This window comes from Bos grunniens, chromosome X, assembly GCF_055505025.1.
Source record: "Bos grunniens cultivar Pamir isolate PY7600 chromosome X, Bosgru_T2T1.0, whole genome shotgun sequence".
Classification (NCBI taxonomy): Eukaryota; Metazoa; Chordata; class Mammalia; order Artiodactyla; family Bovidae; genus Bos; species Bos grunniens.
Window position 1 is genome coordinate 125,986,062 of NC_141194.1, and position 18,296 is coordinate 126,004,357.

At 42.9% G+C, this 18,296-nt stretch overlaps 1 protein-coding gene across 4 annotated transcripts; it reads left to right on the plus strand.

Annotated features, from left to right (window-relative positions):
* The first annotated feature begins 2,356 nt into the window (after window positions 1-2,356).
* On the plus strand, window positions 2,357-16,860 carry ZNF449 (zinc finger protein 449). 4 transcript variants are annotated; one of them, XM_086389176.1, is made up of 5 exons: window positions 2,357-3,432; window positions 6,803-7,256; window positions 8,871-9,075; window positions 13,644-13,757; window positions 13,950-16,860. In XM_086389176.1, the coding sequence occupies exons 2-5, from the start codon at window positions 6,903-6,905 to the stop codon at window positions 14,834-14,836; spliced, it is 1,560 nt and encodes a 519-aa protein (XP_086245302.1). In that variant the 5' UTR covers window positions 2,357-3,432; window positions 6,803-6,902; the 3' UTR covers window positions 14,837-16,860. The 4 variants fall into 4 exon arrangements, with proteins under 4 accessions (XP_086245302.1, XP_086245300.1, XP_086245301.1 ...); XM_086389174.1 differs by having other exon boundaries at window positions 3,194-3,464; XM_086389175.1 differs by lacking the exon at window positions 2,357-3,432 and adding an exon at window positions 3,433-4,004.
* The last annotated feature ends 1,436 nt before the right edge of the window (window positions 16,861-18,296 follow it).

An 18,296-nucleotide genomic window follows, 5' to 3' on the forward strand; every position in this document is an offset into this window, starting at 1 on the left:
CAGATATTGTTACACAGAAGGATTTAGATAAATCTCTGGAGAATTACAGTGAATGGGGAAAAAGCCATCTCAAAAGGTTACAAACTATGATTCAATTTATAAAACATTCTTAAAATGACAAACTTCTAGAAAAGAGTGGTTGCCAGAGGTGAGGGGTTTGGGAGTGGGTAGGAGACGGGTGGATGGGAAGGACAAGATGAGGGTGAGTCTATGAAAGAAAAGCAGGAGGGCCCTTGCAGTGATGAACTAATTGTTCTGTATCCCGACTGTATTCATGTCAATATTCTGGGTGTACCTTGCGCTGCAGTTTTGCAAGGTATTACCACTAGGGCTTCCAGGTGGCTCAGATGGTAAAGAATCTGCCTGCAATGTGGGAGACCTGGGTTCAATCCCTGGGTTGGGAATATCCCCTGGAGGAGGAAATGGCTACCCACTCCAGTAGTCTTGCCTGGAGAATCCCATGGACAGAGGAGGCTGGCAGGTTACAGTCCACTAGGCTGCAAAGAGTTTGACATGACTGAGTGATTTTCACTTCACACCACTAGGGAAATGAGGGAAAGGGGAAAGAGACACCTCTATTTCTTTCAACTGCCTGTCAATCTACAGTAACATCAAAATGAAAAGTTTAATTTAAAAGAGGGACTCGAAGACATGCTCCTCCCTTCCAGAAAGACCCCAAACCACCATTTCTGAGGTCTTTCACTCCACACTCACTCCACCTTGACTTCAGAAACTCTCTCTTGTTAGCAGCCATGCTCCATCCTGCCCGTCAGTGAGGCCATTCCCCAGCCCTGACTGCTGACCTTAATACAACACCTAACAACTTCCTTTGTTTGTTTGTTGGGGGGGGGGCGGGGTCTCGAGATGTTGCCCAGGCTGGAGGGCAGTGGCTACTCACAGGCACAGTGTGGTACTGATCAGCAGGGCAATTTTGACCTGCTCCATTTCAGACCCGGGCTGCTTCACCCTTCCATAGGCCACCTGGTGGTCCCCTGCTGCTGGGATGTTCCTTGTGGACGATCACAGAGTGCCCTGGATCCCAGAAGTCCTGAGCTCAAGAGGATCTCCTGTGTCAGCCTCAGGAGCAGCAGGGTGTGCCATAAGCAGAAATCGCACCAGGCCTGCTCAGTTTTAAGCATCAACTATGTGATCCAAATGTACACGCTGCTGCTGCTGCTAAGTCACTTCAGTCGTGTCCGACTCTGTGAGACCCCAGAGATGGCAGCCCACCAGGCTCCCCCGTCCCTGGGATTCTCCAGGCAAGAACACTGGAGTGGGTTGCCATTTCCTTCTCCAATGTACACACTGGTCTCCCTTAAATCCTCAAAATCCCAGATGCCATTTTACCAAAAGGGAATTGAGGCCCAAAGAGGAAAGTGATTTGCCCCAAGTCACGTTGCCACTGAGCAACAGGCAGAGCCAGGATCCAAATCCCTCTGATCCAAGATGACACTGACTATTTGCAGCAGTGACCTGCCTCCCTGTGAAGACAGGCACTCTACACTGTTCCTCTGTGTGCTTGGGTTGGGGGTGGAATCTGGAGGATGAAAGTTCCAGACTACACTACAAAGTCACTTGCCCATGTCGTTCTACTCAGGAGACTGTTGAGGGGAAGTAAGACATTGTGATGTCCCAGTCAGGGCTACCGAAGCCCACATAAAACATCTCTTTCTTAGTCACCTCTTCCCTCATTCTCGAAAGCTCTGTCTGCATGCATTTTAAAAGAGTCACAGCTTCTTGGCAAGTTTATCAGATGGTGCAGAAGCTGCATGTACACCCTGCTGTGGGTCTCCTGGGACAGGATGGTCAGGAACTGCTCCATCACCAGCAGCTTCAGGACTTGCTCCATGCTCTTCTCCAGCCAAAGGCACACATCCATGGCAAAGCTCAAGGAGCTGCCTGAGTGATTCCAGGGACCAGCAGCAGAATCCACAGAAGCGCAGATGAGAGGCCCTGGAGCTGGGCCTCCTTTGGCTCTAGCTGCAGAAACTACTCTGGTTTCACAATGAGGACCACTTTTTGCTCTTGGGAGTTGGGGTCAAACGCAGACTATCTTGGCCTGCAAACCATCCAAAACAGCTGGTGAAGGCACCTGGCGCCCCATGCAACAATACACAAAATCTGCAGGAGTCAGCGTATCCCTGGTGCCAAGTCCCAGTCCATGAGCCCAACTCCAGCTCAGACAGAGCTGTTTGAAGTGCTTTGGCCTCTGTGGGTTCGGGATGGTGGGGTGCCTGCCTCGTCTAGCTTCCACCAGCGCCTCTGGGAGGCACAGTTGCTGGCAGCTCTTTCCTCTCTGTCTTGGACCAACACCAAAGTTTGGCGTCCAAAGATACACACACACACACACACACACACACATCCCTAGCCCAGGTCAAATGTGAGGACACACACACAAACTTGCTCGGGCCAAATGTGAGGACTACATCTTCCGGATGACATCATTGCCTCTGGCCTGGCCAAAACACCGCTGACCACCCAGAAGTGAAAATTTGATTCCGGAGGCGGGAACAGCGAAAGACCAATTGGAAGACAAGAGGAGGGGCCATGTTGGCGACCTAAAGATCCAAGAGCTCTCTGGTGGCGGCCGAAATCAGAGAGGCGTATCAGTCCTGAATATTCATTGGAAAGACTGATGCTGAAGTTGAAACTCCAATACTTTGGCCACCTGATGCGAAGAACTGACTCATTTGAAAAGACTGGGAAAGATTGAAGGCGGGAGGAAAAGGGGACGACAGAGGATGAGATGGTTGGATGGCATCACCGACTCAATGCACATGAGTTTGAGTAAACTCCGGCAGTTGGTGATGGACAGGGAGGCCTGGCGTGCTACAGTCCATGGGGTCGCAGAGTCGGACACGACTGAGCGACTGAACAGAACTGAATTGAGCTTCGTCAAATCCTAGTTCTTTAAGAGGACAATACAAAGATAGCTCAAGGGCACTATGATGCGGAAGGGAAAGATCAGGGTCATTATCCCCAGGAAAGCTTATTAAAATGCGAATCCTCCAGCTCACGCGAGATCCAATGCGTACCGGTGTCGGGGGAGAGCCCAGAAAGCTGAATTTTTAACAGGTCCTCACAAGAAATTCTTCCTAAAAAGAGGTTTGAAAAACATTGATCCAGTCATAACAGATTTCAGGAAGTCCCCAGCCGCTCCAGTTACTCTAGGGCTGATGGGAGAGAAGCCAGCGCTAGGATCTAGAACAGCGGCATGCCCCACCCAATCCCCAGGAATTTACAGGCGTTTAAGACCGGAAATGGGATCGCTTCCAAAAGCGGCCTCAGGACCGAGGGAGGCCAAGGAAAATCCCAGCCTCTCCCGCGTCAGCATCCTTAGAGACTGAGATCGCTGGGCGAGTGTTGTGGAGCCTGCCGGGAGTTGTAGTCCGCAGCGCGGCCGCGCGCCTGCGCCATGGGCAGCTGGACCCGGTGAGCCTGGGAGAGCCGCGGGCGCTGAGGCGGTGAGTCCCGGAGCGGCCAGAGGGCGTGGTCGTCCCTGGGGCGCGGGCGCGGGGAGCCGGGCTCCCATCTCGCTCGGTCTGAGCTAACCCGCCGTCTCCAGTCCCGATCGGGCGGCGGGCGTGGGAAGGAGCGACAGGCGGAGGGCCCATGTCCGGCCCGCGTCCCCGCCGCCGTCCCCTGCGACCCGCCGGGCCTTCGCGGGCTTCTCCCGGGCGGGGAGCGCAACATCCTCCCCGGGGAGCACGCTGCGGCCGCGCCGCACCGCGGGTACCCGATTTTCAACCTGCATTTTAGCTTGTCCCCCGATCCTTTTCCCGAGTGCCCTCTCTTTACACCCTTATTCATCCACGGGCCCTGTGGGCCCGGGTTCGCTCTGGCGGGTTTGGGGAGGAGCCATCCGCCCCGGGATAGAGTGAAGTTTTTCTCCGGAGGGGCCGACGCGGGGGAAACCCGGAGGGTCAGTTCCCTGGTCGACGTGGTGTAAGGTTTGGGACCGTCGAGGGAGGGCTGCCCAGTTGCGAGGCTGGAGCACGTTCAAGGTACGTCCCTGGATGCTCCCCAGAGACATTTAGGTGCCTTGGCAGGGTGGAGGTTAAACAGAAGCTTCCTAGGAAATGACCTTTCCTGAGCACTTCCTCTGTGCCAAGGATGCTGCTGTTCCCTGCAGTGGGCTCTGCCGAGGGAACTTCTAGGAAAGAGGTGCTGTGATTATCTCATGTTAACGACAGAAGCCCTGGGTGTCAGCATCACACGGCTAGCAGGTTATCACTAGATGGGTCTGACACCAAAACCCAGACTACCATCAAGATAAAGGTGAGATGGGGACTGTGTCCATTTGGGATGATTGGCTGGAATCATGAGTATTTTTTCCTTGTCCCACTCCAAGAAGGAGGACAGGTACATGAGGTGTCCCCAAAAATACAGGCAAAGAAGAGCCACAGTGCCCGGGTGGGTACTAGGGTTGACATCTGTGGAGACATGGATGTGAGGGCCTCTGTGACCTCAGAGATTTCACTGAGAACATTTGGATGTTTTTAGACTTTAGCATTCGGAGAAGGCAATGGCAACCCACTCCAGTACTCTTGCCTGGCAAATCCCATGGACAGAGGAGCCTGGTAGGCTGTAGTCCATGGGGTCGCTGAGGGTTGGACATTACTGAGTGACTTCACTTTCACTTTTCACTTTCATGCATTGGAGAATGAAATGGCAACCCACTCCAGTGTTCTTGCCTGGAGAATCCCAGGGACGGGGGAGTCTGGTGGGCTGCTGTCTCGGGTCGCACAGAGTAGGACACGACTGAAGCGACTTAGCAGCAGCAGCAGCAGCAGACTTTAGCATTGCAGTAGCAGGTCGATTCCAAACTCCTCGCCACTCCCCTCTGGCATTTACCATGTGACTTGGAGCAAGTTATTCAGTCCTCCTCATCCTTACCTCAGTCTCTCACCTGTGTTCAGGACACGGTACTAGAGCCCACTTCCTGATGTTGAGTAAGGGCTAAATGAACCAATATAGGTGGGAGGCGTAGAACAGTTCCTGGCACAAGGCGTGAGAAATGTCCTTGGTTATTAATGCAGACCTGATTCCTGCTGGCCTGCCCTGTTGCCATCTATTTTTCTCATGAGAAAGTCACTTAGAATGCTGTTTCAGGGTGAGGGTCATGGTGATGTTGGCTGAACTACAGGTGACCCCTAGCGGGGAGGAATAAGGGATTGGTGGTTTACTGTCTTTGCAAGGCATAAGTCTAGCTAAGATCCCCATGGTTGAAGATGACTAAAGGCTCCTCAAAGGTAGATAAACTTTTAGGGTTCTTCACCATTGTAAATATTGCTTGCCATTTCTTCTGTGGCCTAGCTGTATTCAAAATCACAAGACAGTGGGACTTAGGTTGGAAGTGGGTTCAGAAGCCACTAAATCTGTAGGGGTTCATTTAAGGGAAGGGTTTCTTTGCTTTAGGTCCATGGAATCCTAGAGCAGAGCTGTCCAATAGAACTTTCTGCAGAGATGTCTCTCCTTTTCTAAAAAAATTTTATTGGGGTATAGTTGATTTACATTGTTGTGTTAGTTTCAGGTGTACAGCAAAATGGATCAGTTCTACATATATTCACTCTTTTTTAGAGTCTTTCCCCATATAGGCCATTACAGAGTATTGAGTAGAGTTCCCTATACAGTAGGTACTTATTAGTTATCTGTTCTGTGTATAGTGTGTGTATGTCAATCTCAATGTTCCAATTTATCCCTCCCCCCTTACCCCCTCATAACCATAAGTTTACTTTCTACATCTGTAACTTTTTGTTTTGTTGATAAGTCATTTGTATCATTTTTTAAGATTCCGCACATTTGTCTTTCTGTGTCTGACTTACTTCACTCAGTATGACAATCTGCAAATCCATACATATTGCTGCAAATGGCAATATTTCATCCTTTTTATGGCTAAGTAATATTCCATTGCATATATGTACCACACAGAGATGTCACTTGAGCACTTGAAATGTGGCTAGTATGAATGAGAAATTGAATTTTTAGTGTAATTAATTTAAACATCCATGTAAGCCTGCTTTTTTCTATTGAAAGTGAAAGTGTGAAAGTCACTCAGTCGTGTCCAGCTGTTTGCAACCCCATGGATTATACAGTCCATGGAATTCTCCAGGAAAGAATACTGGAGTGGGTAACCTTTCCCTTCTCCAGGGGATCTTCTCAACCCAGGGATAGAACCCAGATCTCCCACATTGCAGGCAGATTCTTTACCAGCTGAGCCACAAGGGAAGCCCAAGAATACTGGAGTGGGTAGCCTATCCTTTCTCCATTGGATCTTCCTGACACAGGAATTGAACCGGGGTCTCCTGCATTGCAAGCAGATTCTTTACCAACTGAGCTATCAGGGAAGCCCACTTTTTCTGTTGAGGTGTGGTTAATTTACAATGTTGTGTTATAGGATATTACAAGATATTGAGTATAGTTCCCTGTGCTATACAGTAAGTCCTTGTTGTTTACCTACTTTATATATAGTAATGTATATATGTTAATCCCAGACTCCTAATTTATCTCTCCCCCCAACTCACATGGGACTATTGAATACCAGATTGGAGAGTATATTTCTAGAGAATCCATAGATGGTCTTGAAGATTTTATAGCCTTATTGAAATTAAATGCAGAATTTCACGTGATGTGTATTTTTCTAGAAGAGAGTTTATGGCTTTCATCAGATTCTCAATCCCTTCCCGCCCAAGATTGATTTGCTTCCTTAGGGCTTTGGAGAAAAGTAAGCAAGTTAAGGGAGGTAAATCTGCCCCCTGGTAACCACTTCTGTTTCTCTTTTCTCATTTTGTCCCGACCTCAGCGTATACATAGGTGGCTCCACCCGGAGGATAACAGAAGTAAAGAAATTTGAATCTGCCACTTCAAGTTCCATATAAATTGCACATTTCTGGAAGAGGGCGATGGCTGTGGCCCTGGGTTGTGCAATCCAGGCCTCCTTGAATCAGGGCTCGGTGTTTCAAGAGTATGATACTGACTGTGAGGTCTTCCGCCAGCGCTTCCGGCAGTTCCAGTACAAAGAAGCAGCTGGGCCTCATGAAGCTTTCAACAAACTCTGGGAGCTCTGCTGTCAATGGCTGAAGCCAAAGATGCGTTCTAAGGAGCAAATCTTGGAGCTGCTGGTATTGGAGCAATTCCTAACGATTCTCCCCACAGAGATAGAGACTTGGGTGAGGGAACATTGCCCAGAGAACAGAGAAAGAGTTGTGTCACTGATAGAAGACTTACAGAGAGAACTTGAGATACCAGAGCAGCAGGTGAGAAAAGAGGTTGGGATCTTGGTAATTAGACCCAAAGAAGTAACAAGGCAGCTGGGACTGGATCAGACCTTCTGACTGGTACCACAGGATTTCCCTGCTGGAGCTTTCCAATTTTTCCTTCTACTGGAATCAGCATAGGTTCCAGACAGTCTCAACTATTAAACCCAACTCCACTTCTATAACAAATATTTGGTAATGTCCCCTTTACTATCCTAAAATGAAATTTATGAATAATATAAATTACATATACAAAATTAGGGAAAAAATCAATATAATAAGTGCCCTGTGGGCCAAATATTACACAAAGCCTATTTTTATACAACCCACGAAATAGTCATAGTTATTACCTTTTTGAAGGATGGTTAAAAAAAGAAGAGACAACAAACCAGTACTGCAGTACTACCCACAAAGCCTAAAATATTTACTGTCTCTTTACAAGAAAATATTGCCAACCCTGAGTTGAGTAGTCTAGAAGGAATATAAAGGAAAAGGATTGTGATTTCTTATGAACTAATAAGCATTTCATTGTGCATGTATTTGGGCTTGACTGTACCAAAACTTTATGGAATTGTCATTTGCTTGAATCTATGCATAGATACACTGGGGATGTGACAGCCAGAACTTCTGAGTGATATGGTACACTCAGACATTACGAGTGGTGTTGCTGCTGGTCATATGATTTCTCAAAGTGACAAACAACTCTTGGTCAATTGGAACAATAAGTAGTATAGTCTTTCTTTGATTGCCAAAGTAATGCTTTTCTAGAAAATCTAAGTCATGCTAAAATATGCAAAAATATTTTGTGTTTATATAACCAACAGGGTGAGATCCTTGACAGGTTCTTTTTACCCACGTGAGTGTTTGAGGGAACGTTCCTAAATGGTTTGGGAAGTGGAACAATTCTTCCTTGTGAATTATATAGAATCCCATCTCTGGCTTAGAACATTCTGATAGCCATCACCTACCATCCTAGGCAAAATGCCCCATAGAGGTGGTGGCATTAGTCTCTGTTCAGAACCATCGAGTGAAACCCATAGCTGAGCAGAGGCAGAATCTTTGGGAGAAGGCAGGAAGTACTTGTGGGTGGGCATTAGGGGCACTCCAGCAGGGGATGTCGATGGGGCTCTGTAGTTAGCCTGCCTGAGCAGGAGTCATCCAAGGTTCCCTGGTCCCTAGGATAGGATGAATTTATGGTTTCCCTTTCTCTGTCTTTCTGGTTTAGCTTAGCATATAGGATTTTATCTTTGTATGGTCTAATCATGCACCACCCAGCACAGTACCCAGCACAGTGGCTCTTAAGCACTTGTAATGTGGCTGTTCCAAAGTGAAATATGCTGTAAGTGTAACATACACAGCACATTCTGAAAACTTAATATGAAACAAGAGTAGGTGAAATATCTCACTAACAATTGTTTATACTGATTACATTCTGAAATTATGATAATTTAGATACATTGGGTTAAATACTGTATGTTGTTAAGATTAATTTTATTTCCTTTTTTGTTTCATATGGCCTCTGGTAAATTTAAAAGGACATGGGTAGCTTGTATTATATTGCTACTGGGCAGGGCTGCTCTGGACTTGTAGTGATGGTTCTGGCATTTCCTCCAGCTCGATAGGCAAGAAATGCTCTTGGAAGAACTGGCACCAGTGGGCATGGCACACATACCACCAAACATCCACCTGGAGTCACCCCCACTCCAAGTAATGGGACCTGCCCCAGAAGTCCCAGTGGCAGAGGCATGGATCCCACAAGCCGGGCCACAGGAGCTGAGCTTCAGTGCTGCTGGGGAAGGCCAGCCCTTTCTCGACCCTGGTAAGGCAAGGGTTTGCTTTCCTTTCTTTGGTTTCTGTTTTGAGAGCTCAAGAGCTCTCTAGGGTTGGGGAATGCCTGATGGAAATGGGCCACTCTGATCAAGAGTAGAAGGAGGAAATATCTCTCTGGGAATAGCTGGTCACAAAGCACCTTAGATCGAGTGGGATTGAAAATCCCTTAAGCTAATGACCCTGCTCAGGAAGCCTATTTTTCTCTTTTCAATTTTGTTTTTATCATGATAAAATACCCACCACCTAAGATTTACAACCTCAACCATTTTTATGTGTACAGGTCAGAGGTATTAAATACATTTGTAATTTTGTGGAGCTATTCCAACATCCATCTCCATAACTGTTTTTATCTTGTAAAATTGAAACTCTATACCCATTTATACAACTTCTCATTTCTACATTCCACACCCTGCCCCCCACCCCATCACCAGCTCCTGGTTACCACCATTCAACTTTCTGTTTTAATGAATTTGACTACTCTGTGTACCTCATGTAAAATAATGCAGTGCTTGTCTTTTCGTGACTGGCTTATTTCACTTAGCACAATGTGCTCAGGGTTCATTCATGTTGTAGCATATGTCAGAATTTCCATCCCTTTAAAGGCTGAATAATAATCCTTTGTATGTATATATCACATTTAGCGTATCCATTTTCCATAAATGTGTACTTGGGTTGCTTCTATATTTTCAGTTCAGTTCAGTCGCTCAGTCGTGTCTGACTCTTTGCGACTTCATGGACTGCAGCACACCAGGCTTCCTGTCCTTCACCATCTTTCAGAACTTGCTCAAACTCATGTCCATTGAGTCAGTGATGCCATCCAACCATCTCATTCTCTTTTGCTCCCTTCTTCTCCTGCCTTCAATCTTTTCCAGTATCAGGGTTTTTCTAATGAGTCGGCTCTTCACATCAGGTGGCCAAAGTATTGGAGCATCAGCTTCAGCATCAGTCTTTCCAATGAATAGTCAGGATTGATTTCCTTTAGGAGTGACTGGTTTGATCTCTTTGCAGTCCAAGGGACTCTCAAGAGTCTTCTCCTACACCACAGTTCAAAATCATCAGTTCTTTGGTGCTCAGCTTTCTTTATGGTCCAACTCTCACATCCATACATGACTCCTGAAAAAACCATAGCTCTGACTATATGGGCCTTTGTTGGCAAAGTAATGTCTGCTTTTTAAGATGCTGTCTAGGTTTGTCATGGCTTTTCTTCCAAGGAGCACATGTCTTTTAATTTCATGGCTGTAGTCACTAGACAATGGGAACTCAGGTCAGAAGGGTGGGGGACAGGTCAAGGGGAATGGTTAGTGGCCTCCACTGACATGGGCTTTGAGCATAGGTTGGGGAATACAAACTGGTGATAGTGTCAGAAGCAGGGCTCTGAGAGTCCAGGAGGAGGAGACTGACTGCACCAGAGGCATAAGGATCTGTGTGTTATGCAAGATAATGGAGGTGGGTAGGGGTGGAGTTGCTATATAATTAAAAATTGCATGAAGTTAACATTCAGGAAGAAGCTCAAGTTTGAGCGCACATTTCCTGTCTGCATCCAGGGTATGGTGTAAGGTGTAAAGTTAGGTTATTGAGATTTTTCTTCCTTTTTAATATAGGCATTCAAAGCTATAAATTTCCCTCTAACTAAGCACTGGTTTTACCTCCCAAAGTTTTCATTTTCATTTACCTCAGAGTATTTCTAATTTCCCTTTTGATTTCTTCTTTGACTGATGGGTTACATAGGAATGTGTTGTTCAATTTCTTTATATTTGTGACATTCCCAATTTTCTTTCTGTTATTTATAATGTCATTTTAGTGGGGGAATGTACTTTGTAATTGTGATCCTTTAACATTTTTGAACATTTGTTTTATGGTATAGCATCTCGACTGTCCTGTAGAATTTTCTCTGAACCTAAGAAGCATGTATATTCTGGTGTTGTTCGCTGTGGAGTGTTATCTGTAAATGTCTGTGATGTTTAGCTGGTCTCTGGTATTTTTAAGTCTTTTATTGTTGATATTCTGCCTAAATTTTCTATCTAGTAGTGCAAAGAGGTGTTGAAGTCCACAACTATTGTTATTAATTGTCTATTTCTTTTTACATTTTTTTCTTCATATATTTTTCACTGTGTTATTTAAGTGCACATATGTTTATAATTGTTACATCTTCCTAGTGGATTGATCCTGTTATCATTATGAAGTGATTCTCTTGTTCTACTATCTATTTTGTCTGATATTAATATAGTCATTCTGGCTGTCTTATGGTTGCTTGCTGCTTGCATGACATATCTTCTTCTGTTCGTTTACATTCAGTCTGTTTGTATCTTTGAATCTGAAGTGTGTTTCCTTGGACAGCATATAGTTGGATTTTTAAAAATCCAGTCTGATGATCTCTGCCTTTTGATTGAGTTGTTTAATTCATACCATTTAATCTTATCTTTGATATGGTTGGATTTATATCTGCTATTTTAGTTTTCATTTTTGGATAGGTCTCATATCTTTTTTGTCCCTCTATCTGTCATCTACTGCTTTCTTTGACACCAAGTAAATATTTTAAATGTAACATTTTACTGACTTTAATGAATTTTCACAATTTTTAAAGTTATTTCCTTAGTGGTTACTCTAGAGTTAACATGTACATCTTGACTTATAATCAGCTTCAGATTTATATTGACTTAATGTCAGTGAGATGTAGAAATATTTCTCGTATGTAACTCTATTCCATTTTACCCCTTCTGGGGGTATTAAAAATAGATGTTTCTTAATTTTCTAGACTTTAAATGTTTCTTGTGTTATTTTTAAGAATTTTCACCAGTTAAACTGGGAAATAGGTCTAAGAGCTCCTCATGGTATCATACTAGAAGTCTGTCTCCCTTCCTACATTTAGGTTATACGTCAGTATTTCACATGTAGGCCTTTGCTACTCTCTCTGCTTATTTCAAGTTTCAGTTTGCTTCCATTTTTAATACATAATGGCAGCTTTCCTTTGACCTGTGACCTCCAGTGTATTTGATCTTGGTCTCATTGCCCTGTCATCCTATTCCTAGCTTTGAAACCCAAACAAAAACAATATAGTGAATTTAAACAGAATTTTATATGAAGCACATATTTGTTTCTTAATCTTAAAAGATCTTTTTTCCCATGAAAATATAAAATAAGATATTTTAGTCCACTTCCTATGTTTTGATATAATGGTTAAAATTCATCAAATTAACCTGCTAATATTATGTTAATGGTGCTAATATTTAAACATCATGCTGCATTTCTGTCTAAAATGAGCTACTTCCAACCCACACTTGATGATGGACCAGTTAACTTGGGCAGAGCAGAGAAGGCAAGGAAGGGATATGGAGAGAGACCGTGAGCCAGAGAGGCTCTCAGTAAGGAGAAGGTAATAGGGCACAGTGAGGGGGGCACTGAATGGAGAAATTTCTTTGGTTGTTCTTAGCCTGACAGTGTGGAGAAGGCAATGGCAGTCCATTCCAGTACTCTTGCCTAGAGAATCCCATGGACGGAGGAGCCTGGTAGGCTGCAGTCCATGGGGTTGCTAAGAGTCAGACATGACTGAGCAACTTCACTTTCACTTTTCACTTTCCTGCATTGGAGAAGGAAATGGCAACCCACTCTGGCAACCCACTCCAGGCAAGAACACTCAGTGTTCTTGCCTGGAGAATCCCAGGGACGGGGGAGCCTGGTGGGCTGCCGTCTCTGGGGTCGCACAGAGTCGGACACGACTGAAGCGACTTAGCAGCAGCAGCAGCAGCAGCCTGACCGTGAGAAACACTCTTTAATGGTTACTTGGGGTAATTTCAGGAGAATCAGTCCACTTCCAGATTTCAGCTGAAGCAAACAGAAACTGCTTTTCTGGTTGTCAGCCCAGTCAATTTCCATTATAATTTGGAAATCTCAATTGAAATTATTCCAATAAGCAGTTGCATAACTTCTGGCTTTACCTCTCTTCATGTAGTACTCAATATCAGCATCTCTCAGTTTCAATGCCAACTTTATGAAGATTTATTTCATATTTTGGCTCTAACCTAGGGTCTTCCCTGGTGGCTCAGTTGGTAAAGAGTCTGCCCACAGTGTGGGAGACCTAGGTTCAATCCCTGGGTTGAGAAGATCTCCTGGAGAAGGAAATGGCAACCCACTTCAGTATTCTTGCCTGGAGAAGTCCATGGACAGAAGAGCCTGTTGGGCTACTGTCCATGGGGTCACAAAGGGTCAGACACAACTGAGTGACTAACACTTTCACTTCACTTTCTTGGCTCTAACCTAAATAAATCTATTATGAAAATAGATAAAGTAGCAATTTAGTGTATTGATTTCAGCGCAGAATTGATTCACTCCCTTCCATAGGTTAGAGGAAGAGTGCCTTAAGTTGAACACAAAGGTTGTTCTCTCATTTTTTGCTCTTATCTTTAAAAAAAAAGACTCTTGCAAGAGATTCCAGGTGATGTAATAGTAATTGAGGAGGAAGTGAATATTAAGCAGCCACATGTCCAAGATATCAGGCTGAACTCTGTAAAAACCTTTGATGACCCAAATTATTATGCTTCTCATCTTTCTTCTGGCAAGGATACCCAATACCAAAACTTGACGTGAGCTTTCCATTGGAGCATAGAGAAGAGGCATGGGTGAAGGAACTGCAAGATTCCAAAGAAATTAAGCAATTACTTGATTCCAAGTTAGGTAAGTAATTGTTCATTGATACCACACAAGAAAGAAAAGAAAAAAATCAACCTTGATCAGGGTAAAGAGTTTTGGATTCTACTAAGGAACATCTCTTATTTCTATGAATGGTTTAATATAAACTCTTCATTTTCCCTCATGTTCTTTTCCATGTGGGACATGGTGAGATCTGTATTCTGTTTCTTCTCTCAGGTTTTGAGATTGGAATAGAAAATGAAGAAGATACTTCAGAAAAACAGAAAAAACTGGAGAATATGTATCCATTTATTGTTACTTTAGAGGGGAATGCTCTTCATGGCCCCATTTTGCAAAAAGACTATGTACAGCTAGAAAATCAATGGGAAACCCCTCCAGAGGATTTACAGGGAGATTTAACAAAACTTGTAGAGCATCAGAACCCCTCAGCAGGAGAGAAACCTGAGAGCTCCAACTTGGAAGAACCTCTCAACCCAAGACCCCATAAGAAGAAGAGTCCGGGTGACAAACCTCACCGATGTTCTCAGTGTGGGAAATGTTTTGCTCGAAAGTCACAACTTACAGGGCACCAGAGAATTCATTCAGGAGAGGAACCTCATAAGTGCCCTGAATGTGGAAAGAGATTCCTCCGTAGTTCAGACCTTTACAGACACCAACGACTTCACACAGGGGAGAGACCCTATGAATGCACTGTGTGTAAAAAGCGATTCACTCGGCGGTCACACCTTATAGGGCACCAGAGAACCCATTCCGAAGAAGAAACATATAAATGTCTTGAGTGTGGGAAAAGCTTTTGTCATGGATCAAGTCTTAAAAGACATCTGAAAACTCATTCGGGTGAGAAACCTCATAGATGTCATAATTGTGGGAAGAGTTTTAGTAGGCTGACAGCTCTTACTTTGCACCAGAGAACACACACTGAAGAGAGACCTTTTAAATGTAATTATTGTGGGAAAAGCTTTAGACAGAGACCAAGCCTTGTTATTCATTTAAGAATTCATACAGGGGAGAAGCCATACAAGTGTAGTCATTGTTCTAAAAGCTTCAGACAGAGAGCAGGCCTTATTATGCACCAAGTCACTCACTTTAGAGGACTTCTTTAAGGATTGTTAAAGGAAATGAATCCTATAGAGATTGATAACTAACCCCAAAACAAAATCTTAAACATGCAGCAGCCTGTTTGTCTTGGAAGAATTCTTTTGTTTGAGCTTGTAAGAAAAGAAAAGCTTTTTTTTCTGCTTTAAAAACCCATCTTCCAAGTTATATGAATTCTAGAGTATCTACCTACTCTTGCAGTTTTCATAGATTTGATTTATTCTGTCTCTGCAACTCATTTTTTATTACATTGACAAATTTTGTGAACCAAGCCAACCGTATCGTAAATGTCAGCATAAAAATAATGGCAATCCTTTTCAGGGTAGGGTCAACATAATGGATTATCATATTTATCTGGCATATCTATTACAGTATTACCATAATTATTCTGCTGTCATTATTAAAGGTGATTATATTAGTTTAAAACTTTATATGTGTCCCAGGTGGCAACAAAGGGGACAGTGTATTTTATGAAATAATAAAAATATGTTAGGAACACGTGGATGAAGAGGATTTCGTTTGCCTGCTATGAACTGGGTTCTTTCCATTGAAAATTTTGTTTTTGAAGAAATTAGAATTTTAATCTTTACTTTTGAATTTTGCAAAGTTGACTAATCTGCTTAGTTGGCAGTCTGGGGTGATGCTGCTCAGAGCTGAGTATTGGTTTGATGATTTATTTTGTTCCCAGGATAAGTCAACTCTTTGTGGAAGAACCCATTTGCCAGTTGAAGTCATACAAGTAGACTCTAATTTAATTTACACTGACTGAGGAACCAGTATCCATTGCTTTTCACTCTCCTTTGCTATTCAACTGTGTGTCTCTCAGTGCTTTCAAATTTTATCCATTCTTTAATTCAGTGTCTCCCTAAGTGTGTGTCATAGAACACCTATTTCTGTAAGATAGTTTGCAAATAAGTTTGGGAATCCCTTCCTGCTGTTTCTGCTTTGTAGATTCACAGTGCACTTCAGCCTATGAGGATTCTGAGAGGTCCTCTCATGAAGGTGGAAAAAGTACCTCTTTTGGCTCACTGTTTTGCAATCCTGTTTGACCCCAGAACCCGTTTCCATGTATACCCAATAATAACCCACAGAGCTCTTATTCTGCAAATATTCTTGGAACACACTGCCTTTAACACATGTTTCTATAGCTATCTGTATAGCCTGATTGTTCTCAAGCCTAGCTATTTCCAGTTGCTTCAAGCGTGTTATGAAAGTCTTTACACTTATTTTTTTTTTATGTAACATACACACATCATTTAAGGAGGATCAGTAATTCAGATATTTATGCATTGCTCAGTGATTTGTAACCTCTTTGAATTTTACTTATAATCACACACACATTGCTACTTATATAAATGTTCTCATATACTAGTGGTTATGACTCAAGTTCCTATAGCAAAGGAAGAACTCTCTTTGTCAGTTAAAGCTGTTAATACATGAAAATATTCGTTCAGCCTAGTTCCTTGTTAAAAAATACAAGCAATAGGACATTCAAGTATTTTCCTTTGTGAGGATACCAGTCATCCTTTCCTTAAACTAGAATTAGGGAAAGTATATTTTTTTCTATTCCATTAAAGTTCTTGCAACTGATATTTAATACAAGCATGGTGGGGGTATGTACTATGTGCCTAACTAGTCCTGTTCTAGGCTTAATGGAAACTATTAAAAATTAATTCATAAAGAGTTTATAATATCTTTAGTTAAACAAGAGTTGGGAAACAAATGGCGAGCAGTGCAAGAGAGTTTGTAGTTAAGTGTCAGTTCATACCAAGTACTAGAGCCAGGATGTATCCTTCATTGTTGTCATCCAGGTCCCAGTATGATGCTGCTATAAGTTTGTGGATAAAATTGAGATCCCAGTAGCAATAAACATGGAACAGGGGAGGAGTCTGAATGTAGAGGTAAATAATACTGAATGTAATGGCTTCTCTTTTCTCTCTTGTGGAATTGCATTCAAACCAGGACAGTGCCTTAGAATGGATGAGCCCAACTGCTCTGTATCTATGCAATATTTTAATAAAGTGAAAACGTATGTGCTCTTCCTGCTTTGATCACATTAACTAATTGTTTGAACTTAGAGATGCTTCCCTGAGCAGTGGCAACAAGCACCACAATGGACTCCTGCCCCGACTTCAGTTGGAATCTTTATTCTCTGCAACCATGGGTTTATGTATCCGTTTTAGCATTTAATGCAATCAATTTTAGCTAGTAGAGTTAGTTGTGGTCATAAAAGGAGCTTTATCATCTACATCATGAACACACATGGCTGGATTTTATAGGGTAGAGAACATCTATTCTTTATCTCTTTGTCATAGTATTCTGTGTATAATAAGCACTAATAAATATTTGTGGCATCGGATCAAGGATTATATGAAGTAGTTCTTAGAAACATGTCATAGTTAGAACATTGTATGGATGTGCCTAATTATACTTCTGAGCATTTCAAATAGGGCAAAACATAGTACCCACCTCGTAAGTACTATGAAGATGAAATATATTTTGTTCAGGCCCTGCACAGTGTACACTTGCAATAAATATCCAGCATATTGTATCTTAAGTATTTGTTGTTTAATGATAAAAGCATTTTAAGGCTATGAATTTTCCTTTAAATATGGCTTTGGTCACATTCCATACATTTTATATATAATGCTTGTATTAGCCAGGATTCTCCAGAGAAATAGGGAGGATGGATAGATGGAAATGTATGCATAAAATTTGTATATGCATAATATATATTTTTATATATAATTAGATTGATTATAGAAATTCACCCATATAGTTACGAAGCTTAAGTCCCATAATCTGCTGTCTGCAAGCAGATGAAAAAGGAAAGCTGGTGGTGTAATCCAGTCCAGGTATGAAGATGTAAGAACCAAGGGAGCCAATGGTTTATCTCTCAGTCCAAAGCCAAAAGCCTGAGAATGGAGATGCAGGGGAGGCAAGGCAAGGGGAGCTGCAGGTGTAGGTCCCTGAGTCTGAAAGCCAGAAAAGCAGGAGCTCCAGTGTTCAAGGGCAGGAAAAGATGGACATTCCAGCTGAAGAGGGAGTTTGCCCTTCCTCTGCCTTTTTGTTCTATTCAGCCCCTCAACAGATTGGATGATGCCTACACATATCAATGAAGGTGGAACTCAGTTCACTGAATGAGTGCAAATCTTTTCTGAAAATACTCACAGACATGCCCAGGAATCATGTTGTACCAGCAATCTGGGCATCCTTTAGTTCAGCCAAATTGCACATAAAATTAACCATCACCATGTTATTATTGATGATTTCAAAGTTATCACAGTTTTCATTATAATTTCTCTTTGACCCAAGAACTGTACAGCATTGCCATTTTCCTCTTAATTTTTGGTTTTCCTGCACTGTGATTAGAAAATGAGGTTCACTTTATTTCTACTTCTAAAGTTCATTTAGGTTTTTTTAAAGGCACATTTAATAAAATTTGCAAAGTGTCCTTAGACCCTAGAG